Source organism: Halichoerus grypus, chromosome 7 (assembly GCF_964656455.1).
Source record: "Halichoerus grypus chromosome 7, mHalGry1.hap1.1, whole genome shotgun sequence".
NCBI lineage: Eukaryota > Metazoa > Chordata > Mammalia > Carnivora > Phocidae > Halichoerus > Halichoerus grypus.
The window spans coordinates 128494104-128518574 of NC_135718.1; the positions used below are offsets into that span (position 1 = coordinate 128494104).

General features: G+C 40.3%; 1 protein-coding gene across 2 annotated transcripts in view; it reads left to right on the forward strand.

Moving 5' to 3' along the window:
* Nucleotides 1-10521: 10521 nt before the first annotated feature.
* The window catches only part of LOC144378700 (protein phosphatase 1 regulatory subunit 12B-like), a 46316-nt gene continuing 32366 nt past the window's right edge, over nt 10522-24471 (forward strand). The window contains exon 1 of one of the 2 annotated variants that reach the window (XM_078078272.1): nt 10522-11629. In XM_078078272.1, coding sequence (XP_077934398.1) covers nt 11528-11629 — 102 coding nt within the window. In that variant the 5' untranslated portion in view covers nt 10522-11527. The remainder of the gene's footprint in view (nt 11630-24471) is intronic. The other variant, XM_036117169.2, reaches the window with a different exon arrangement.

Consider the following 24471-nt stretch of genomic DNA (forward strand, 5'->3'; position numbering starts at 1 on the left):
TGAAATGGATTTCTTATTAAACAGTATGTAGACCGTTCTTTACCTGCCATGGGCAAAAATAATTTGGACAGAAAATAGTACTCTCCCTATGAAATGTTTTGTCTTTCAACTTCTTCTCTGTATGAATGGCCTTTTTTTAAATCGCTGTATCTTTTAGGTATAGGGAGAAACTTTTATGTTATCTTCAGAGTTGTAGGTGTACTTTTTAGCCAGAACCAAAGCTCAAACTTCCTCTGGCAGATCCCTAGTGAAAGGGCAAACTTATGTCCAGTGGAAACTGGAAAGACAGAAAAAGGAAAAATTGGATATTGAGAGATTCACTTGGCACAGAAGAAAATAATTTGAGCATAAGAGAAATGAGAGCATTAGAAACTAAACCTAGCAGTGCAGTGGCATCTTCCATTTTCAACTGTTTTGAAGTATTTTTAACTGAGAGCATGGACATAGAGCATATATAGATAGCACAGAGACAACTCATAAAGCATATGGACAGACTGACGCTGGGTGTGTCAACAGTATCTGCAAAGCAGAAGGGGTGCATGCCAGTTCATTGTAGCCTAGGAAGGTTCTTTCATGACTTTTCCAGGATCTGTACTATTACAAGAAAATTAAGTGTTGAGTTTCTAACTACATTTTTAATGCTAGGGAGGTAGTATTCTTAGTAAACCTAGATGAATGGAGCAGATTTTATATCTGGACCAACTATAAATTCATAATTATGAAAGATTTAAAATTTCTACATGAACCATACATAGATTGCTTTTCTTAGTAATGGCCCTTTTCCTTAAAAGTCTGCAATTACTAATAATGGGAAATATTGTTCCTTTTCTTACCACCTAATGGAGCATTCAGCCAAATTTATAGACTTTAAAGAAAATTACCAAAATATTACAAAAAATAATAAATCAGGTTGATGACAGTTAAAAAAACTTGAACTTAAAGTAGAATTTCTGAACCTTTGTGTTTATAATTTATTTTTATAGATTTCTATTACTCATAGCTTATGATGGTTCTCTGATTTTATACTTTTAAGTGGTAGGTTACATTGTCAAGAAGCTCATTATTACCAAATACTGAGCCTAAGTTTAAGGCATGTTACCACCAGCTGGTAGTACATTTTGCCTGATATACAGATTATAAGCACAACATAAATATCGAACATATCTTTATGCACTAAACAAATTTATTTATTTTAAAGGCTATTCTAAAATATAATTAAGTATTTTAAGGTATTATAAAAAAAAATGTGGTAGTGTTCAGCATCTTTTTCCTTGACTTTTTTTTTTAAGATTTTATCCATTTATTTGAGGGAGAGCACACATGAGCGGGGGGCAGGGGCAGAGGGAGAGAGAGAAGCAGACTCCCCGCTGAGCAGGGAGCACAATGCAGGGCTCTATCCCAGGAGCCCGGGATCATGACCTGAGCCGAAGGCAGACACTTAACCGACTAAGCCACCCAGGCCCCCCTCTCCTTGACTTTCTTAAGCAACTTTATTAAGATAAACAACTTTTTAAAACAACTCTTGGGTTGCCTGGGTGGCTCAGTCAATTAAGTGGCTGGCTCTTGATTGTGGCTCAGGTCATGATCTCAGGATCATGGGATCGAGCCCCAGGTTGGGCTCCGCACTGGGCGTGGAGCCTGCTTAAGATTCTCTCTCTTCCTCTCTCTGTTCCCTCCCCCGCCACTGGTGTGCATGTTCTCTTTCTCTAAAAAAATAAAAAATAAAAATAAAACAACTCTTTACTGAATATTTATACTTGTAACAAAAGTTTTAGATAAGTCATACTGTTTTAAGCACTTATTCAGTGCTTAACCAGCCATATAACCTATAGAGAGAGCCCTTTGGGCTACTTTTAAGCTAATCGAAAAAGATTTAATTTGCTCTGTTAGTGCTTCTGATCAGTTGAAGCATTTTGACTCATCAAGGTATTGTGAGCATTTTGACAGAGTAATTATTCCTTCCTCATGTGGCTCTGTCTGGAGCAGAGTAGGACACATTTAGCATCCCTGACCCTGTCCTACTAAATTGTGATAGCACTCTGCAGTCACTGTGAGAACCAGTGTCCCCACATGTTTGCACGTGCCCCTGAGGGGGTATTGCCCCCACTGCCACCTCTACCCTTGAAAAAAACCTCTGCTAAGGTTCTGAGTTGCCCCCTCTAACTACTTACTACTCTTGCTATCGGATATGGCCTACAAAGAAAGTGTGAGTAGAGGAAAAACTGCGTTAAGTTATTCACATAAAAAAAGGAGGTAGCTTCGCACTTCTGTTTGTCTTTTTTAGCTGTTACTCAGTTTAAATTTAATTGCAAAACACTAAACCTGTACACTAATTCTGGGACAGGTTTCTTAAAGGACCTCTAATAATCCCTTACCCTTAAGTGCGTTTCTGAGAGTTAAACTTTTATAACACTGCAACATTATTTAAGTATATGAGAGCAAGATGGGAAACATTCTGCAGACTAATAAAAATTGGTAAACTCCATGCTAGGCAACTTGTAGGTCTTAGCTTACTTTGTTTCTGTGTTACTGCCTTGTACCTCAAAATGGCACTATCTCCTGTCCCCTCCCCCCCGCAACCCACCAGAATGTACACAAGCCTTTTAGTGGGTGTGTTTTGTTGGTCTGATTTTTAGCTTTTATTGCCTTTTCGTAAAGAACACATGTCAAAAGCCCTGTATTAAATGGAAAGAATTGCATGACTTCCTTCTGCTCTTTATTTCCTTATTATTGGAATGAAGGCCGACTCTTCACTCTGCAATGATTCACTTCAAATGAGAAGTTGAGGGTAAGAGAGTCATTTTGTGGTAAAATCCCTAATATGTCTACCTCACTCAGGAGCATCTCCGCAGGAAAAATCATTAAACATGAGTTAACATCATTGATCTTCCCCATCCTCAAAGAAGGGGGAAGATTTTCATATCACATAAATTAAAAATGAGGATTAAGATGGGAAAATGGAAGGACAAAGGAGTTAAGTGACAAAGAACTTCTGTTCTCTTCAGAACTTCTCATATATCCCCTTTCCCCCAAGTAATGCTTGTGGCCCCTCTAGGTGCCCAGTAATAAAAACAACAGTATAAATAAATACATGGAATAGTAAATGCCGCTCTTATTCACTCTGTCTGCTCTCCTCACTTGGCTGTGTGCTATTGATGGTCTCCTTTAAAAACAGCTTATTTGTTTAGTGTGAAATTAGAAATTACATAAGAACATATGGAAGAGTAGGGCTTGATGGGGTTTTTTGATTTTTGTTTTTTATGTTTACAATTCTTTTTTTTTTTTAAGATTTATTTATTTTGCGAGTGCAAGATCGAGGGAGGGGCGGAGGGAGAAGGAGAGAGAGAGAAGCAGACTCTTCGGAGTGCAGAGCCTGATGCAGGGCTCAATCTTAAGACCCTGAGATCATGACCTGAGGTGAAACCAAGAGTGGGTTACTCAACCGACTGAGCCACCCAGGTGCCCCTACAATTTTTTTTTTTTAATTGAAGTATAGTTGACATACAATGTTATATTAGTTTTAGTTGTACAGCATAGTGATTTGACAATTCTATTCATTATGCCATTCTACAGTAAGTATAGTCACCATCTGTCACCATACCGAGTTATTATGGTATTATTAACTATACTCCCTGTGCTGTACTTTTCATCTCTGTGACTTGTTATTTTATAACAAGTTTGTACCTCTTAATCCGCTTCACCTATTTTGCCTACCCCTCCAACCCCCTCTCTTCTGGCAACCGCCATTTTGTTCTCTGTATTTATGAATCTGTTTCTGTTTTGTTTGTTGTGTTTTTTAGATTCCACATGTAAGTGAAATCGTACAGTATTTGTCTTTCACTGTCTGACTTATTTCACTGAGCATAATACCCTCTAGGTACGTCCATGTTATCACAAATGACAAGAGTTCATTCTTTTTTATGGATGAGTAATATTCCATTGTATATACATACACCACATCTTCTTTATCCATTCATCTATTGATGGACACTTAGGTTGCCTCCATATCTTGGCTATTGTGTGTAATGTTGCGATGAACATAGTGATACACATATCTTTTCAAACTAGTGTTTTCATTTTCTTTGGGTAAATACGCAGCAGTGGAATTACTGGATCGTATGGTATTTTTATTTTTAAGTTTCTGAGGAACCTCTATACTGTTTTCCATAGTAGCTATACCAATTTACATTCCCACCAACAGACATGAGGGTTCCCTTTTCTTCACATTCTCACCAACACTTGTTATTTCTTGTCTTTTCTATAATAGCCATTCTGACTGATATGAGGTGATATCTCATTGTGGTGCTAATTGTTAATTTTAGCAGTATGGAGCCCTCACGTTGCAGTTATGTAAATCTTGAGATTTCCTATCATCTCTTTAAAGACAATAATCATGTCTTAAAGAACTTTATGTAACCCTAATAGTACCTTGCATGGAGTAAGGACTTAATAGTGTTAGATGGATTGGTGGAAGAAAAGTATCAGTTGATGATTAAAAATAAAAATATTTTCAGGACACCTGGGTAGCTTGGTTAAGTGTCTGCATTCAGCTCAGGTCATGATCCCAGGGTTGGGTCCTGGGATCGAGTCCTGCATCAGGCTCCTTGCTCAGTGGGGAGCCTGCTTCTCCCTCTGGCTGGCGTTCCCCCTGCTTGTGCTCTCTCTCTCTCTGACAAATAAAATCTTTAACAAATAAGTAAGTAAATAAGTAAGTAAGTAAATAAATAAATAAATAAATTTTCTTTTGTCCTTATATTCATAAATGGGGCTGAAAACGATTGCTCTATTTCAAACTCTTAGTTCCAAAAGGAGGAACAGGGATCTTAAACTATTTATAGTTCTTAATTGTTAATATTTGACTCATTACCTTCTTCCTTAAATCTAAACTAAAATACTGTATATTGTGGCTACTCAGAAGTTTATAAACTAAGCTACCAAAAAAATTGATTTGCAGGAAGCAGCATAAAAATTTTTGAAAGACGGGGCACCTGGGTTGCTCAGATGGTTAAGCATCTGCCTTCAGCTCAGGTCATGATCCCCAGGTCCTGGGATTGAGCCCCGCATCGGGCTCCCTGATCAGCGGGGAGTCTGCTTCTTCCTCTCCCACTGCTGTTCCCCCTGCTTGTGCTCTCTCGCTCTCTCTGTCAAATAAATAAAATCTTAAAAAAAAAATTTTTTTTTTGAAAGACTAGGTAATGTCTGCCAATTTAACAGTGTCCTTTAGGCTTTGAAGACCTTGTGGTTTAGAAGCCATGCTTACCTTCCAAGAGGAACTTTCCTATGCTTTTTTTTTTTAAGAGAGCACAAGCAGGGGGAGGGGCAGAGGAGAGAGAGAAGCAGACCCCCTGCAGAGCGGGGAGTCCTCCATGGGGCTCTATCCCAGGACCCTGGGATCATGACCCCAGCCGAAGGCAGACGCTTAACTGACTAAACCACCTAGGCACCCCTACTTTTGCTGTATCTGATGAAATGGATGATGGGGAAGGATTCTTTTGGCCCTATGCCAAAAATACAATTTTAGAGATTACAGTTCTAGATGATTGAGTTTCAGGTTTGGGGCCCCATCAGTAAAGTGTAGGCCTAATGTTTCCGTCTGTAGTTATACAGCATTTATTTATTGACTTAAAACATCTCATAGTTTAGGCTCAATTCTGACTTTCAGAAGTGCTAATAGAGAGGGTCTTTCTGATCCCCTTAGCCAAAAGCACTTCAGAACTTAATTCTGTTATTGTATTTCCTTTTTTGTAACAAAAGAACTTGAAAGGTATAGATGGGGACCATTTGAGATTGTGAAACCCCTCTGAGATCATTTTAATTTTAAAAGTAACTAATTCCAAGAGATTAGATTTTCTGTGATTTATAGAATGATAAAATAAAGCTTCTATGGGTTTTACAATCTAATAGAATTATGAGGTTTATTTTTAGTAGTTGTTCATAGTTGATATATCATTTTGCAGGTGTACCCACCCCCTTCCTATGCACACACATCCATTTATATTTGTATACTCTGCCCTCAGGAATTTTGAAAAATTAGTTTGGCTCTGAACCAAAGAGCAAATTATGTTCTTTCACCTGTGTCTTCACATCCTGTCTGTCCTTCTATACTCTTAATCCTTGCCCTATTCAGAATCTTTACCAGATGAAGTTTTTAAGAAAATATTTTTAATCTATCTGGATAAATATCAGGACCCCTTCTGCAGGCTCCTAGTCTATATGGAATAGCAAATACAGCAAGCAGAGTATCTAAAATGTTTTTTTCTGTGAACTTAATAATACCATGTTTGATACCCAAAATGTAATATGCTTACAAATTCTAACTACAGTTTCCCTCTTCATATGGTAATGAACACTGTTGATCTTGAAGTATTGGTTTATTGGGGGAAAGGGGGAACCGTGTTCTTCAACTAGGGAAAAAAAAAAAAGAGTTGGAATTCCAAACATGCCTTTTTGAGATGACAGTCAGTGGTGTACTGGTTCCTCTAGTTAAAGCCCTTCAGTGACATTCAAGGAATCTCCATTCATGCCTTAGACCAACAAAGGATTTGCAGGGTGCATTCGGATAGTGTGTTTGTATGGTGAAACTCTGACAGTTGGACACTAGAGATGATTCTGGGAATTTTATCAACCATAATAAAATCATTCTTTGGTGTTTGTCCACCAAAAAAGAAAATTTTGCTTAGTAAGTAGTGACTTTTTGTAGTATTTTCAGATTTTACTGATCAAGCAATATAATATTGGGTCAGATTTAGTTGAGAGCACATATCTTTTGCCAGTTTGATAACTCAGGGATGAGAAGACTATCCTCCTCTCATGCCAAGTAGAAACTACTCTTTCTCTTCTCCCCAGAGAAGGACTTGTACTAGCTCTTTGTTCTTTGCTTTCGAACTTTTTTGACCATGACTCACAGTAAGAAATGCATTTTACACTGTGACCCAGTATATAGATGTGTTCTAACAGAAACAACGGTTCCATGAAAGCATACCCTTACTCTCTGTGTAATGTACTCTGACATTTGCTATTCTGTTTCACTTTTTATTGACCTGGTTGTGAACCACTAAATTGATTCATGACCACCTAATGAATCTTACTTATTTCATTGTGCCTTTAGCCCAAGTGATTGCTTACTGCCATTAAAAAACCCAATTCTTTGGTGAACACAAAATCTTAATTATATCTGTAATGAGAGACTATCTTTTGAAAGTTCTTTGGGGTTAAAAGAAGTTACCTCATTTGCCCCCATTTCCCACCCTCGTAATATGAAAGAACTGGGTGGGTTTTTTTAACTTTTTATTTTGAAACAATTTCAAACTTACAGAAATATTTTAAGAATAGTACAGGGGTGCCTGGTTGGCTCGGTCGATTAAGCATCTGATTTCAGCTCAGGTCATGATCTCAGGGTCCTGGGATGGAGCCCTGTGTTGGGCTCCCTGCTCAGCCAGGAGTCTACTTGTCCCTCTGCCCCTCCCCCCACTCGTGCTCTCTCTCTCTCTCTCTCTCTCTCTCAAATAAATAAATAAAATCTAAATAAAAAAGAATAGTACAAAGACCCTTGTATAGTCTTCACCCAGAGGCCACATTCAAATTTCACCAGTTGTCCCAAAATGTTCTTTGTAGCAGAAGAATCCAGTACAGGATCACACATTAAACCTGATTCTCATGTCTCTCTAGTTTGGTCTTTCCTTGCCTTTTGTGATCTTGGGTTGTTTGTTTTTGTTTTGTTTTGTTTTGTTTTAATATTTTATTTATTTATTTGACAGAGAAAGTCCACAAGCATGGGGAGAGGGAGAAGCAGGCTCCCTGCTTAGTGGGGAACGTGATGCAGGGGCTCGATCCCAGGGCCCTGGGATCATGACCTGAGCTGAAGGCAGAGGCTTAACTGACTGAGCCACCCAGGTGCCCTGACCTTGGTATTTTTTAAGATAACAGGCCTGTCATGTATGTCCCTCAGTTTGGGCCCAGTGTTTCCTCATAAGTATACCCAATTTATGCATTTTTTACAATGTCAAAGAAGTGATCCTTTGCTCTTCTCTTTGTGCCTTAACAATTTGTCCCACTACTTTGTAGTACTTTGATCACTTTGTAAATCAAGTGATCAAAGTAGCTTTGATCACTTGATTAAGATAATGTCTGCTAGGTTTCTCCACAGTAAAGCTTCCTTTTCCTCCTTTAAGTATTTTATGAGGCAATACTTTGAGATTATGTAAAATCCAGTTCCTCATCCTATTTTTATCTACTAGCTTTGGTATCCACTAATGTTCCTTTCTTGGATTGATTTTACGTTGATGTTTGCCAAGTAGTCATTTTTCTAATTTCATTCCTCCTTCTACATTTATTAGTAGGCATTCTATTGTAAGGAAGAACTTTCTCTCGTTTCTTTTTTTCATTCATTTATTTATATTAATGTGTGCTCATGGGTTCCTATTTTGTTCAGTGGGTTGTAACTTTTCACTATCATTATTTATTTTGATGCTCAGATTGTTTCAGATTTGGCTTTTTAACCTCTCCATGTCCTTTCGTCATGTTCCCATTATTGTTAAAGTGCTTCCTTACTTTCTGACACAAGAGACCGAGGCTTATTTTCTATCCCTGCCCCAACTCTGGAATTAGTCATTTCTCCAGAGAGCCCTGTTCCTTTTAATGGAGAGTGGCACATAGAAACAATGACCTGGGCACTAGGTGTGTGAAATGCTGCTGGAGTGTTGCTCTTCCCACGTCTCTCAGTGCACAGAGCTAGGAAATACATATATAGATTCATTTACTTAGACATACGTGCACACACACATTCTTGCATCTTTAGTTATTTATGTCTGTATATATTGAAAATCACTAGTTCACACCAATACCTTCGATCCTGCGTATCACAAGGTTTATCCTAGGTTTCCCTTTTTTCTTATTTATACCTGCCTTCTCCAGCATTGAGAAACCTCACTCCCATTAGCCTCAATATGTTTGTTTATTTGCTCAACCCCCCTGTATAAAGCCAATCCCCTAATTAGACTAGGTTACTGCCTCTTGGTATTGAGAGGATCAGATGAGATAATGTATGTTAAAACACTTTTTTTTCTAAGATTTTATTTATTTATTTGAGAGACAGAGTGAGCAAGAGAGCACGAGTGGGGGGGTGGGGGGCTGAGGTGGAGGGAGAAGCAGACTCTCTCCTGAGCAGGGAGCCCAATGCGGGGCTCAATCCCTGGACTCTGGGATCATGACCTAAGCCAAAGGCAGATGCCCAACCGACTGAGCCACCCAGGTGCCCCAAAACACTTTAAAATATAAAAAAGTTTACCACTGCCTAGAAGTAGATATAAAAAAGAAGTAAAAAGAGACAAGAATAATAGTTGGGAGTAGTAGGCTTTTACATTTCCTCTTCAATTACCAGTGAGTAATGAAATCGCTGTATAAATCTTACAGAAACAGGTCAGGGAACCGACTGATCATACTTGTTCTTGCCATGTCTTTGAGGAATAATGTAACCTGGTGACTTTCATTCTGGAGAGTGAAAAAGTATCCCTCCTAATCCTTCCCTAGACAATCGTGCTTGCTATGGGAATGTTACTATTTAGGTTTACGTCAATATTTCTTTTCTAAGTGAAAAGATCTAATAAAGAAAAACTCACTCTTACCAGATGAGATTAACTATATAAGTAGGATCTAAAACGTAAGATTCATAAATCCTAATTCCCAAAATAATTGGCCTTTCAGACACAGTATAGTTCTGGTTTGTGGTGGAATTGATCGGTCTTCTTAAGTTTTTTAGATTGGGAATGAGCTCTTTTAATAAACCCTTGTCAACCCGTATTCCTCAGACCAACCCCCAAGAAGCTGATCACTTCCCTTCATTTAATTTCACAAAATTGGTCATAAGAATAAAGAAGATGTCAAGATAATTAGAGGAAAAAAGAGTGGCATGCTGGGAAGATTTGAAGGAAAAAATATAAATTTTGTGTAGGAAAAGGAAGGGCAGGATAGAGTTTCCAAGAGCCCATAGAGAAGTGAGTTGTTACTTTGGGGCTAAACTCATTGGCTTAGAAAGCATTTGGCCTAGAAATGTTGGATAGGGTAGTGATGACAACAGAGTGCAAAAGATTAAATTTGAGATGTTTCAAGGCCAAATCCAAAAACCTTCAACACTAAGCAAATAAATTCCTTTCTTCTTAACTCTTAATTGTCCCTGTGGGTAATTCAGTCCTGTAGTCTTGCATTTCTGCTCCTGTCTCTGCTTTCTTTCTTCATTTCTGACCCTTTTCCCCTTACCTGTACCCCTTTCCCATCTTGTTCTTCCCTGGTTATGGCATTTTGGAAAACTCTGTTAAGCTGTATACTCAGAGACTCAGCCGTTAAAGTCTCTAATGTACAGAGAGTTTCCTTTGCAGTGGGCCAAAGTTTCAATTTGCTGGGCTTCCTTGTGGTGCGGCAGGAATGACCTGTCATTCAAGTGGAACATAAAGGGCCTGAAGGTGCTTTGACTGATGTGTCTGTCAGGGCTTTGTTACTTAATAGATCCAGAAGTTGAAAAGTCCCCATTCTCATATTTAGCGAACTGTTCGGAGAAATCAGCTGTTGAAACTGCTGCTTATTACTCTAATTGAAGCAGTGGATACCAGAAAGTTTGGTGGGTTTCGCCCCTGAGCATGTCCCCAAAGAGCCTCCCTTTATTCCTAGAAGCTGGCAGGCTTTCTTTTCCTCCTGCAAGTGGCAACCCGAATTCTGAGTTGAAAGTGAATCTTTGCCCTTGGCTCTTCTCCAGCATTCCTCGCTGAGCGAATAGGGATTTGGAATGTCAGAAAATAGAAGAGGGGAGGGGAAAAGATGTGTGTATGACTGTGAGTGTTTGTATGTAAAAGCAGCTTCGTCTGGGAGGACTTAGGGAAACTTGACTTCCTCAGATGGCTTCCTTCTCATAAACTCTGGGTTCCTTATTTGTATTTTTTTTGTTTTTTGTTTTTTTAAGTTGTTTAACCTGAATTTATCACAGCAGTTCTAAACCCCTTCCAGCCCAGTGGAGTCAAGCTAAGGAAAAACAGCATGATTTCCAGAGGATTTCTGTTTCTTCCCTCTGGATAAAGTGACGGTAGTTCATCCCAGGCTCGTCTCCGGCAGGATCCAAAGTCGTCTTTCCTCTGGGATTGAATCCAGTGTCAACGGGAAACTAGACTCAGGTTTTATTGGGGAGCAAGTCTCACTAAGAAGTGTCCTTTTGGGAGAATCAAGGAGTCAATCTAGGCATAAAAGGTGTGGCTCAGCACAATACCCTCCATCGTAAGCTACCAGTCCCGAGCACTTGTGGTTGAAGCTGGACTGAAAATATTGATGGAACACGCCTCTCAGATTCTGTTTAACTGTGGACTGGTTCAGAGCGCAAGACTATAATTTACAGGGTGGCTTTTATCCTTTATTTAGTTCTCTCCAAAGTCTTCTTGCATCAAGTCAAAAGGAGAGATTCTGTGAGGGTAAACCTGCAGGGACGGTTTCCCAGCTTTGCGTGAAGAATCCAGTGGTTGAGTGTCTGTCTACATCCTGAGGAACCATGTCCTCTGTGTATACCCGAAGTAAAGAATTCACTCGGAATAGGAAATCTCAGTCTGATTCTCCCCCAGCATCTCCCTCCCCGACTGCCAAGACACTCCGAGTAAGCAGCATTTTATTTACATATGTTCATAGTTGTGTCAAAGGTGGAGAATGTGTATGTAACTTGGGGAGTTAGGTTTAGAGCAAAGGCATTTCAGAGCATATGGGAATTGGTAGAGGAAAAAAGAAAATTTGAAAGTAAAGACCCTGTTAGCTTTTCTGCAGGAGGTTATGGTTCATAATACTTACTGTAGTCTTAAGTAAAAGCAGACTTAAATATGTCAGACTACAATTTCTGTCTTAGCTTTTAACTGTCAGTTGTAAGCTGCCTGACAGTAAGATTTTAGAGTCCTTGTCTCTATATCTTACAGGCGTTTCTTAATTTCTGTGGCTATTTTTAGTTGCTCCCTGTCTTGTTTTTTTTGTGGGTCAATACTATGTTTCTAGAGAAAAAGCTCCCAAATGGCCATGAAACTATATACATTAAACTTCAGTTATGTGGAAGTTCCTCATGAACGTTTGTGTAGGCATGTATGTGGGAGAGAGTGTGCCCTCGCCTGTTTTATGTGTCCATTGAGTGATAGCGAGAAAAAACAAAACGAGCAATAGTTATGGACACTTGGAGTCTTCCTTACTCCTCAGTCACCATCAGGAAATTTCATGCTTATAAACTCAGAGAAAGAACTCCTAGCTGTTGACAACCAGCTGTGTGGAAGTGTTTGTAATGTCCTAAGCAGATCCACTTGAGTTTTTTTCTCGAGCGTATGTTTCTGTAGAAGCGATTTGCATCTGATTTAGTGTCTTCGTCTGTAAGAAACTGACAAAAGCAAGGACTGCTACCAATAGCAACCGATGAGAAGCCCCGATGGGCATATTAGGTAGTAGGCAAGGTAGCAGTTCCTTCTTAGGGAACAAGATTGTGCTCTACTGTGTACAGAATAACAAATATCATGGTCATAGCTTCCTTATTTGGGGAGCTGTGGGGGGAAAATCTGCAAGAAACCTGAAGTGACTACTGCATTTCTGAGTTACTTTATATTCATTTTCAGTGTCTTTCTCATGGGATAAATTATCATGGAGTGGCATTTGCTATGTGACATGTTGGTCTAGGACATCAGCTAGGGATGTTTAGTTACCAGAATACCAAAAGGATTTTGTTATAAAGCTGTTTCATTCATGACTTCTTTTGGTGAAAGGACTGAGAGGCTCCAGTGTATATGTCACCATTGTCGAGTTCCAGGAGAGTTTCATAGGCTGCTGCCTTTCTTTTCTAAGGAGCCATAGAGTGTGGGGCACCAGGGTGGCTCAGTCAGTTGAGTGTCCAACTTTTGGTTTCAGCTTAGGTCAAGATCTCAGGGTCGTGGGATCGAGCCCTGCGTTGGGCTCCGTACTGAGCATGGAGCCTGCTTGGGATTCTGTCTCCTTCTTCCTGTGCCCCGCCCTGCTCACACGTGCACGCTCTCCCTCCCTCTCTGTCTCCCTCTCTCTCTCTCTCTCTCCCTCAATTAATTAATTATTAAAAATAAAAGGGACTGTAAACATATACTTATTAAAAAAAAAAAAAAAGCAGCCACAGAGTGCTTCCCCCTCAGCAGCTGTTGGGTACTTTTTGGTGGCTCCCAATTGAGGTCCACAAAATGGAGCACTTTTAGTTCAGTAGTGTTTGTTCCCGTCCCTCTTATCAAACTCAGCAGTATCTTTGCTGTAAAGAGCCCATTGTTAACATTTGTTCACTACTGTAACCACAGTTCCTGGAGCAATGTGTGATACCTCGTGAGCATTCAACAAAATCTGTTTAGTGACACACGCCTTTTCCCGTTCTGTTTGAACCCATTTCTTCTTTACAGTTAAGTACTACTTTCTTCTTGTCGCAGTCCTAACGGCTGTCATCCACCCTTTCCACCCTCATTCCATCATCCCCCCGTCCCTGACTTTTTAGACAGAGGTCATTGTGGGAGAGAATTTGAAAATTTGGATTACAGGAAACCAGCACATGGATGGCCTTAATAAGAGACTGCATCCCAATTTTAGTGGTCAGTGGCTGTGGATTCCCATAATAGCATCCACTTACTGTAACCAACTTCCAGGTCCGCATAGCCTTAGGCTCTACTATAAAGAGTGTTGATGTTTGTGTATCATTCATGTTCTATTATGTTGCTTGTGCCTTTACTGTCTGAGAGAGTGAAAGATATGCAACACTAATTTGGAGGCTGTTGACACTCTGAATGGGTTATAAAACTAAGATTTATCTCTTAAGATTCCCCTGTAGCCTAGTTTCCCCTCATGTCCTAACTAATTAGGGTGCTGCTTACAAACTTTTTTTTTTTTAAGATTTTATTTATTTATTTGACAGAGAGAGAGAGCACAAGTAGGCAGAGAGGCAGGCAGAGGGGGAGGGAGAAGCAGGCTCCCTTGCCGAGCAGGGAGCCCGACGTGGGGCTCGATCCCAGGACCCCAGGATCATGACCCGAGCCGAAGGCAGACGCTTAACCGACTGAGCTACTCAGGCGCCCCACAAACGGGTTTTGAATGCTATGACCATCCCTCTTCTCACTCTGTATGTGGTGGTAGTGTTGCGCTCATATGCCTTCTGATGCCCGGTTACTTAACTGGCTGCTGCTTCGCCTGCATTACCTCATTTAACCCCCAGCCACCCTGGAAGGTGGGTGTTGCTATCACCATTTTACCTATGAGGAAACCGAGATACACGGAAGAGAAGTGGCTTACCCACATCACTCAGCTAGTAAGCAGCAGAACCTGGTATCTCTGGGTCCAAAACCCATATTTATCCACAACAGTGATTTCATACCAAATACACTGGAAGGTTAAGGACTTTCTAGGGTCAAAGATGACAGTTAAAAGCTTGGGTAGCTGTGGGAATCCAAAGTTCAGGCATAATGAGGACCCAGGAAACTGAAATTGTAGGCAGGAGGAAGGCAGTGTCTACAGACCGACAGGGGGAATCGACAGGCTCTGCTGAATCTCCCACGCCTGCTTCTCGAATCCTCGTCAGAGCATATGAAACCGTGGATCCCACAGAGCCTGAGACCTCGTGGGCTACAGGTCTTCATATTTCAGAGGCAGAAATACTTGAGTAAAGATGCCGGGACACGTCTGTGTGCATCTCAGAGTTAAGATCAGAACACCTTTTTCTCTCTCCTCATGCAAACTTGTGCACATTCGGTTTTCTGCTAAAAGTTGCACAAAGAGGTGTGGCCTCTGAAGCCAACATTCTTCAAAACAAATGATTGAAATTTTGAGCCAGTGTATAAATATTTATGATTTTTTTCTTACTATTGGTAAAGAGGCTAAATATTAAATGCTTCCATATAAGGAAAATGCTCTCAAAGGGAATTTTTAAATAAAGGTTATGCACATGGGGAGCGTATTTTGGACACCTTGCTCTTAGCCAGATGTTCAAGAAGCAGTATGGGCAAACTATAAACTGTAACTCAAACAGGTATAATTTTTAACTTGAGAAAACAAACAGCAGGATGATTTATCAGTCCTGGAAAACTGAAACTATCTTATCATACCTTTACTTTTCAACTCTCAACAGTTTCTGATACTTTTAACCTTACATAATTCAGTGTTTCTGTACTCAGTAAACTAGGGCCCTTTTTAATAATATAAAAATGTAATGCTGGCCTAGAGATTGTACAACTAGTATTCTCCCTAATGAAAAATCACTTATATAGAGAATAGTATGTCTTACCAGCTAAGATTTTACTTTCTCTAGTTTGTATTTCAAAAATAATATTTTTCATTCTCTGAACACAAAATTACACTGTTAAACGTGGTTTTTAAAAATATACCCCTCTTGGGGCACCTGGGTGGCTCAGTCATTAAGTGTCTGCCTTTGGCTCAGGTCATGATCCCAGGGTCCTGGGATCGAGCCCCGCATTGGGCTCCCTGCTCTGAGGGAAGCCTACTTCTCCCTCCGCTGCTCCCCCTGCTTGTGTTCCCTCTCTCATTGTCTCTCTCTCTGTCAAATAAATAAATAAAATCTTTAAAAATACACCCCTCTCTTTCCATAAGGAAAATATCCATCATCCATTCTTTTAGTATCCCCACCCCCCGATCCTCCACTAAAATGGCTATTCTGGGGTGCCTGGGTGGCTCAATCTGTTAAGCATCTGCCTTTGGCTCAGGTCATGATTCCAGGGTCCTGGGATCGAGCTCCACGTCAGGCTCCCTGCTTGGCGGGGTGTCTCTTCTCCCTCTCCCTGTGCCACTCCCCCTGCTTGTGTGCGCGCTCTCTCTCTCACTTACTCTCTCTCTCAAATAAATAAATAAAATATTTTTTATTTTTTTTAAGATTTTTATTTATTTGACAGAGAGAGCACAAGCAGAGGGAGAGAGAGGGAGAAGCAGGCTCCCTGCTGAGCAAGGAGCCCGATGTGGGACTCGATCCCAGGACCTTGGGATCATGACCCGGGCCAAAGGCAGCCGCTTAACCAACTGAGCCACCCAGGTGTCCCAAATAAAATCTTTTTTAAAAATTAAAATGATTATTCTAAGTGGTATGCTCTTAGTATTTGCTGTTTTGGTCTCTGTTGACCCTGAATAGTGAAATAATTTTAAACAAGTCTTTTGGCTTTCACACTAGGTTCACACTAGTCCAACATCTCTTTTGTCTCTAAAATTCATGGAGCTCCCTTAGTAACAGATCTACCCATCTCCGATTTTTTTACTCAGGGAAAGCAGAACAGCTTCTGGATTCACTCGGATTACTTTCTTTTCTTTTTTTTAAGATTTTTATTTATTTATTAGAGAGAGCAAGCGCACACGCGCGTGTGCATGAGCAGGGGTCGGGGGGGCAAAGGGAGAGGGAGGAGCAGACTCCCCGATGAGCTCAGAGCCTGCCACAGGACTCCAAGCAGGCCTCCACAAGGGGCTCAATCCCAGGACCCTGGGATCATGACCTGAGCCAAAATCAGACACTTAACCGTCTAAGCCACCCTGGCGCCCCAATTCACTCAAATTTCTAATGGGAGCCATACCAGGTATTTATGTATGAGAATTTGAAGGCTTAGCCTCTGTTCTCACACTCTGAAGCAACTACATGAGGTGCTGGGTTCACACAATTAGTAGAAAAACTTCCTTTTGATGTAATTTTCCAACACTGAAAAAAAATAATTCTGAACTACAAATACATTAGACACCTCTAGCTCTTGGTTTTTACTCACCGTTTATATTATCAGGTCTCAAGTATATTAATTCTATTAACTTAGAAATTAGTCAATTTAGATGGTTTAGCAGGTCTAAATCACCTTGAAAACAAGAGCCAGGTAATCATTTGTCGATGCTCTCAAATTATTATCTGCTAATTTAACAAAACATTTTTCAATACAGGTATATCCAAAGATGATAAAATACTAAAGAATGTCCACATTGTAGGGCTTAGTTGATATTTATTATATTGAATAGTCTTGAAGTAAGTAGGTCATCACTGAACCCTGGGAATCTCTTAATTAGACAGATTTTCATTGAATTGGTTGGTTTTTACAATAATAGGATTGGACCTGCATCTATAAAACAAGATCAGTAGCATTTCCCATTTAATCTGGATTGCTATTCCTTCAGGATTTATATCTCAACTGAAAATATGGAGATTTTTCATAAGGTTTTTAAAGGGAACAATTAACCAACTTATTTTGTTTTATAACCAGCTCTACAAACTAATCAGAGAACATTTGATAAACAAGTGAGTGATAAAGGATTGCTGCTTTCACAAGACCTTGTCTATGTGGCCACTCAGGTTAACAGGCTCCCCTCTGCCTCTTAGCCTTCCAGACTATCAGTATTGATAGTCATTCTTTGCATGTCCTTTCTGCTGTCCTGTGGCAAACACCAAACAGTTCTTTAGTGTATTATCTTATCCTTTCTACCTCTCATACTGCATGTGGGCACTACCAATCTGGAATTCATTTTTTGCTTTGCTTTATAATCCATTGTCACGGAATGAGAAACATTTGTCTGGGTGAATAAGGCTAATTAATGGTGCAATCTATTAACCACTTGTTTTTCCTAATGAAAACCACTAGCGTATCTGTTTTCTTTTTTAATTCCACTCAAGAAAAGTCAACAGCAGTAATTCTATAACCCAAGGAATCTCCTAAGCAAGAATAGTAGAACCTGTAGAAACAAAAGCAGTTTCCCCATTTGGAATCTTAGATAGATAGTAGACTAGTTAACCCATGTTCTACATAAAACTGGATGAGATGGCATCTGAAGTCATGGTTTTTCGACCAAGACACTGGGAGTTTTGAAGGCATCAGTTCCTTTCGTGGAGTTTCCATGTGACAACACAGAAATGCAAGCCATGTCCTACCCTTGGCCCTCCGCAATTTTCTGTTTTCATGATAAATGTTTATCAAGGCCACCTACTCTATTTTGAATCTTCCCACCATTAACATTCCTTGAGCATCTGCTATGCAATAGGCCCTATCCTGGACACTGGAATTCAGAAATGATAGATATAGTCCCTGCCTTCAAGGAATTGACAGTCTAACTGGGGAGATAAAAAAGAAAATCAAGTCCAGGGTGTTTTTTGTTTTAGGAGATCAGTCAAGTGTAAATGCATTAGCCAGATGTTTAAAGACCAATAGAAGATAGGTGGTCAAAGAAGGAGGAAATTACATTACAAAAGTGGGAAAAAATATATGAGAAAATATAGGATTATTTTGAGAGCTGCAGATCAGTGTGGCTAGAACAAAAGATATATTTAGGAGTATAATAGGAAATGAAACTGGAGACATAGCAGGAGCCAGGTCATATGGGGCTTAGTATGTCATTCTGAGGATTTGGGGAGTTATCCTGTAGATAAAGGATTGAAAAGTTGAAGTAAAGTTGCTGTGATCAGAATTGCTTATTTGAGAGATATTTCTGGCATCTATGGAGGCTGGATTGTAGAGGGAGGGTCTGGAGGTTAAGTCTGTTGACCCGAATGCTATACTCCAGGTGAGAAAGGATAAGGGCCTGAACAGAGACATTCTCCAGGCAGAACAGAGAAGCATTCAGCTATTTAGAAGGTAGAATTGATGAGAACTGGGAATTGATAGAATGGGGGTAAGGATGAACCTGTGAGAGGGCAGAGTCAAGGATGACTCCCAGGTCTCTGGTCTAGGTGACTCAGAAGAAGATGGCTTGACAAAATTTAGTTGGCATACGCAGGAGGGGAAAAAAAGGGCATGAAGTGGGGGAAATGATTTCACTTTGGGTATGTTGAGTTAGAGGTTTGGAACATTCAGGTAGTGATATCCAGGAAAAATTTGGGGGGCGCCTGGGTGGCTCAGTTGGTTAGGCGACTGCCTTCGGCTCAGGTCATGATCCTGGAGTCCCGGGATCGAGTCCCGCATCGGGCTCCCTGCTCGGCGGGGAGTCTGCTTCTCCCTCTGACCCTCCCCCCTCTCATGCTCTCTTTCTCTATCTCATTCTCTCTCAAATAATAAATAAAATCTTTAAAAAAAAAAAAAGAAAAATTTGGTCTAAAGCTCAGGAGAAAATTATGGGCTGAAAACATTGATATTTATGATTAAGCCATAGGAGTGGTGAGCCTGTCTGAGGAGTAGATGTAGCATAAGGAAAGAGCTGAGAATAAAATGTTCGGGTGAGGCAGGTAGTAACAACGTGTGGCTTCTTCCCATCGTTTTTCCTATTCAGTCACTGCGCAGAAAGCAGGTCTTATATATTGTTTGTTTGTTTGGAGGTATTGTAGTCGACTATGTTACAGTGATAAGCTTTAGTTCCCAAAGAATCCAGAAATTTAGGAGGTCAGTTTAGGGTTCTAGTTTTATTTTCTGTACATAATCAGCTATGCGACCTAGGGTGGTTTTTCAAATTTGAAAAAGCTCCCAACTTATTCAGCATTGTTTTTTACTTCTCTATCTCAATCATAATATTTGTGTGAACGGACAACTAATTATCGTCAGAAGACCCAAGGGAAGCAATTGGAGTTGGCTTTCATCCGCCTTTTGTTCTTTTTCAGCCCTTTTTGGTTCTCTTCTTAACCTGTTTATTATGCAGTGAGTGGCAGTTATCCACAACTGGGGGATTAGTTCTCATCGCAGCCAGTCTTTGGTTACACAATGCAGGGAGTTCTACCAATGCAATGATTAGATAAAGATACTAAAAGTGTGTCTGGACTTTAACCTTTATGGTTCCTTATGAAAACAACATTTTCATATAGGAGTTTTTATACCTTTATGTTTATTAACTTCATATGGTTGGTTATCTGGGAGAGAGTATAACTATCCAGAGAGTAAAATAATGACCTTAAATGTCTGTAGGTTAGAAAGGGTAAGTAGGAATTAGCCTGGATTATCAAAATCTACAATAATCAAAACCCTTTACTTGAGTGCCAAGGAATTTGTTTGAGCTTATTATTCTTGCAGCCAGCAAGCATTGGCAGAGCCAAAGGACCAAAGAGGAATGGGAGAGAGAATAGAAAAACAGAGAAAACTGTAGTAATATCAATAGCTAACATTTATAGAACATTCGCTATATGCCAGGTGCAGTCCCAAGCACTTACATTTATTTTCTCATTTAGTGTTTTTGATAACATTATACACTGGGTACCATTTCCCCTACTTTACTGATGAGAACACTGAGGCAGAGAGAAGTTAAATAACTGTGGCCCTAACAAGGTCCCAACTTGTGCCAGACTTCTTACAAGTCACTCATGATAGTATCATTCTTCATGACCACCTAGTTTCAAACTCCAGACTGATGAACCCGTTAGGCCTGTTCTTTCCATGAAGCCTTGCTGAAAATCTCTAGTCAGTATTGGTCTCTCTCTTTTCTGCTTTTTTATTTGCTGTATGTAGCAGAAAGTCTAGTGTTTGATCCCTTTCTTGCATCACTCTCTCATTGTTTTATGGATATGCTTATCTTTCCTCCCCAAAGAAGAGCTTTTTGACATCAGAGAACCATGTCTTGGATTCTGCACGTATCTATTTTATTCCTCTAAGTATCACTAACAGAGCTGGGCACACAAGGGCATTTAATATAAATACAGGGAATGAACACTGTTGCCTAATTAAGATCTGAGCTCTCTGTTCCTATCCCATTTGGCCACCTGGAAAGGAGTCAAAGGCCACACACTAGAAAACCCTACTTCTGAGTTGAAGGCCAACCATAGGTCTTCCCAGGACAATTCAGATACCTGTTTATTGCAGTTTCCTAGTGCATCTATAGCTCTAAAATGTGTGAGTTAATATTTTGGCTTCTATGGGGACAGAAAGAGAAAAGGCTAAGAGCAGAGGGAGTCCCTGACCTTGTGTGGGACCTACTTAGAAGTAAAATGGTTTACCTTATGTTATTTAGGTTCCCCAGTATTTATTTCCTCTTGAAATGTGAGGTCTGGAGAGCCTCACTAACCCTTCTGCAAAGGTTTTGATTCATAGCCTAGTCCAAATTTAAAATAACTGCTGCCCAAGCAGGCTGTTATACAATGACATTTACCATGTAAAAAAAAATCCATCTTTTCCCAGGCTTTGGGAATGGAAAGCTTAATGCCTAAAAGAGGTGTTAGTGGTGGTTAGTAATAGCATCTATTGAAGAGCTTTTTAAAAAAAAAAAAGATTTTTTTTTTTATTTATTTGAGAGAGTGAGAGAGCGAGTGCAAGCCGGGGCGGGGGGCGGGGGGCAGAGGGAGAAGCAGACTCCCCACTGAGCAGGGAGCCCGACAGGTGGTCCTGGGATCATGACCTGAGCCAAAGGCAGAGCTTAATGCTTAACCGACTGAACCACCCAGGCGGCCCTCTATTGAAGAGCCTTAACAGAGGAGTGGGATGAGATCCGGAAGCTGACTTAGAGACTTCTAAATGTGTGACTTCTTATATGCAGTACCTAACAGTATTTGGGAGGGGGGGGGCAGGAAGAGATGATCAGGCTTCTTTTCTCATGTGTTCACTAAGCCTTGCTCTTTTGAATTCTCTGAGTGTATTTCATGTGCTACCATAGTTTCAGGTGTCTGGGCACAGCAGTGAGGACCTAAAACTCTGAGCTCTTTGGAAAGTAAAAATATGTGTTAAATGTGAGAAATGTGACCCACCTGCTAGAGTCACAAGTTTCAGAGCTACTCATTCTCGTTGGTCATTTTCATCATATGTGGTGTGCAGCATGTGAAAGGTTGGACAGAGAATGTGCCTGAGCCTGCAGATGTATTCATGGATCATAACAGTTTATGAATTATCTTAAATATAAAATGGCTTGCCTTGGATATTTTAGGGAGGCCTTAGTATATGTATACATTTCCTTCTATAATAAGTGTGATTTGTGAGTTCCCAAAAATTGAGAAATTCTTCAGTAGCTAGGAATATCCACAAAGAAAAGGTACAGGCCTGCATAGAAAATAAGAACTGTAAAATTCCAATATTTAGGTAGCATGATGTATAGACACAAAAAAGACGTCTAGTTCTATAATTTGATAAACAATGATTTATCTTTTAAAATGTAGTGAGATGTCTAGAATAATGTGAGGTGGCATTACATCATCTCAATTCTACATACATATTAAATTGATTGAATAGTGACAATCTGGCAATGATACTTCTCAGAAATATTTATGATATAGGGGCACCTGCCTGGGTGGCTCAGTCGGTTAGGCGTCTGCCTTTGGCTCAGGTCATGATCCCAGGGTCCTGGGATCGAGCCCCGCATTGGGCTCCCTGCTCCGCGGGAAGCCTGCTTCTCCCTCTCCCACTCCCCCTGCTTGTGTTCCCTCTCTCGTTGTGTCTCTCTCTGTGTCAAATAAATAAAATCTTTTTAAAAAATAAAAAAAATAAATAAAGAGGGATCCTTGTGGTAGTTGGGACTCTAAAATGGCTCCCCAGTGATGTCCTGGCCTAATTTCCAGAGCCCAGAAATATGATGAGCTAGTTCCCCTCTGATTATGTTATGTGGCACAATTCCCCTTAAGACAGGGAGATTTTTCTGGGTGGGCCTGATCTAATCACATGACCCCTTAAAAGCAGAGAGCTTTCTTGGCTGATGACAGAGGGGAAACCAGAGAAATGTGAAGATGAAAAGGACTCAGTGTGCTGTTGTTGGCTTGAAGATGGAAGGGGCCGTGTGGGAAGGAGTGTGGGCACCTCGAGGAGCAGTGAGCAGCCACCAGCTGACAGCCGCAAGGAAGTGGCGATCTAAGACCTACAGCCACGAGAACCTGGATTCTGCCAACACCCTGAATGGTCTTAAAAGCAGATTCTTCCCCCAGAGCCTCCAGATAGGAGCCCAGCCAGCAGACACCTTGATTTCTGCCCAGTGAGAACATGAGCAGGGAACCCAGTAGAGCTGTGCTAGACTTGTGACCTGCCAAAACTGTGAGATAATAAATGGATGTTTTAAGCCACTACATTTTATTATAATTTGTCACAGCAGCAATAGAAAATACAATTGAAATTTTTTATGATATTGAAGAAATACTAATTTTTTAGATGTGGAGAAAAAAACCTGATACAGACCTCATCATCACCATCCTCCACCGTCACACCTTATGTAAATCTTAAGTTTTTATTCCACCCCCCTGTATTTTTCCAAATTGTGCAGGATCCCCAAGTATATTGCTAGAACAGTATAGACTCAGAAAGATCCCTTTCAAAGCTAGACCAGTAGCCTCTCCTTTCACTTTCTCAAGAATCCCATCTGTTTGAGTTGTAAAGGTATTCTTCCCTCAAGGTAGAAAGCTGAGAAACCTTTGTCTCTCTCAGACATATGTAGGAAACCAGAATGATTCTTAAACTCAAGTTATAGAATTATATTACTTGTCAGTTAGCTCCGATAATGAGTAGATTTGCAGTAGCCCTCCAAATCTGAAAGGTCCATGTTGCTTGCAGCCACACTCCCATCGTTGACTTGTTCATCATTAGTCATTAATCTGAGAACGCTGAAGGGAAAGGCTGGTTCTCTGTAGGCCATCCCAGAATAGCTCAAATTGTTTCCCCTGGCTCAGCTAGTGCACAAAAACATGATATAAAATGTTCTTTCTGCTTAGTCCCTTTCAGGGAAAATGTAAATAGGAGATTTTTTCCCATCACTGTGGGGTCAGGCCCTAACTCCAAAGGAACATAAGTTAAACCCCTTTCAGTCTTGGCAATAGACATGTGACTTGGTCTCATTCCTTTCCCTTGGGCCCAGCTTTCCAGAGCCACAATTTTATTTTAAACTTGGACAAAGGAGTTTGGTTTTAATTACATGCCTTCCTGAACTCCTGATAACTTTCAAGTTAAAAGCTTTTGTGGGGATTTTTCTAAGCCAGTCTCTGGTGTTTTGAGAGCCCTACACATTTCACAAATCAAAACCGGCCTGGTTCCTGTCCCTTTCCAGGATTGCCATCTGAATTAATGATGATCTTCACTCTGTTCTTTTATTAGAAACAGGTCCTAACCAATGAGATTATTATGGGAGAATTTCAAGAGGCATGAAAGGAGAGAGCCTGCTTCTTGGTTTTGGAGCACTTTTTAAAACTATGGCCTAACTAGCTAATCATTCTTTTTATCTCTGTTTTCTGTGTTCATACTGGTTTCTGAACAGCTTTTAGTCTCTTCCGCTCCAGGGTCTCATTCACAATACCTAGTGCCCCCAGTTGGGCCGTAAAAGCTGTGAACGTAATTCCTTCTGTGAACGCTTTTTATCTAGTTGATACACACCGAAGAGTCTCGCCTTAATGGCCATCATTCATTTGTCTTCAGTAGAAGATAGAGGAACGATCTTTAACTAAAACACTTAGAGAAGTTCCTTCTCCAACTTCCTGACTAGAGCATGTAACATAATACATGTGTGTGTTAACCTGCAAATAGGGTAGAATACTCATGCCTTCTCTAAAATATTTGATGTCATCATGTACAGGTAAGCTCTTCAGACCCTATTGAAAGAGTAGAATAAGAGTAACTGTTCTGT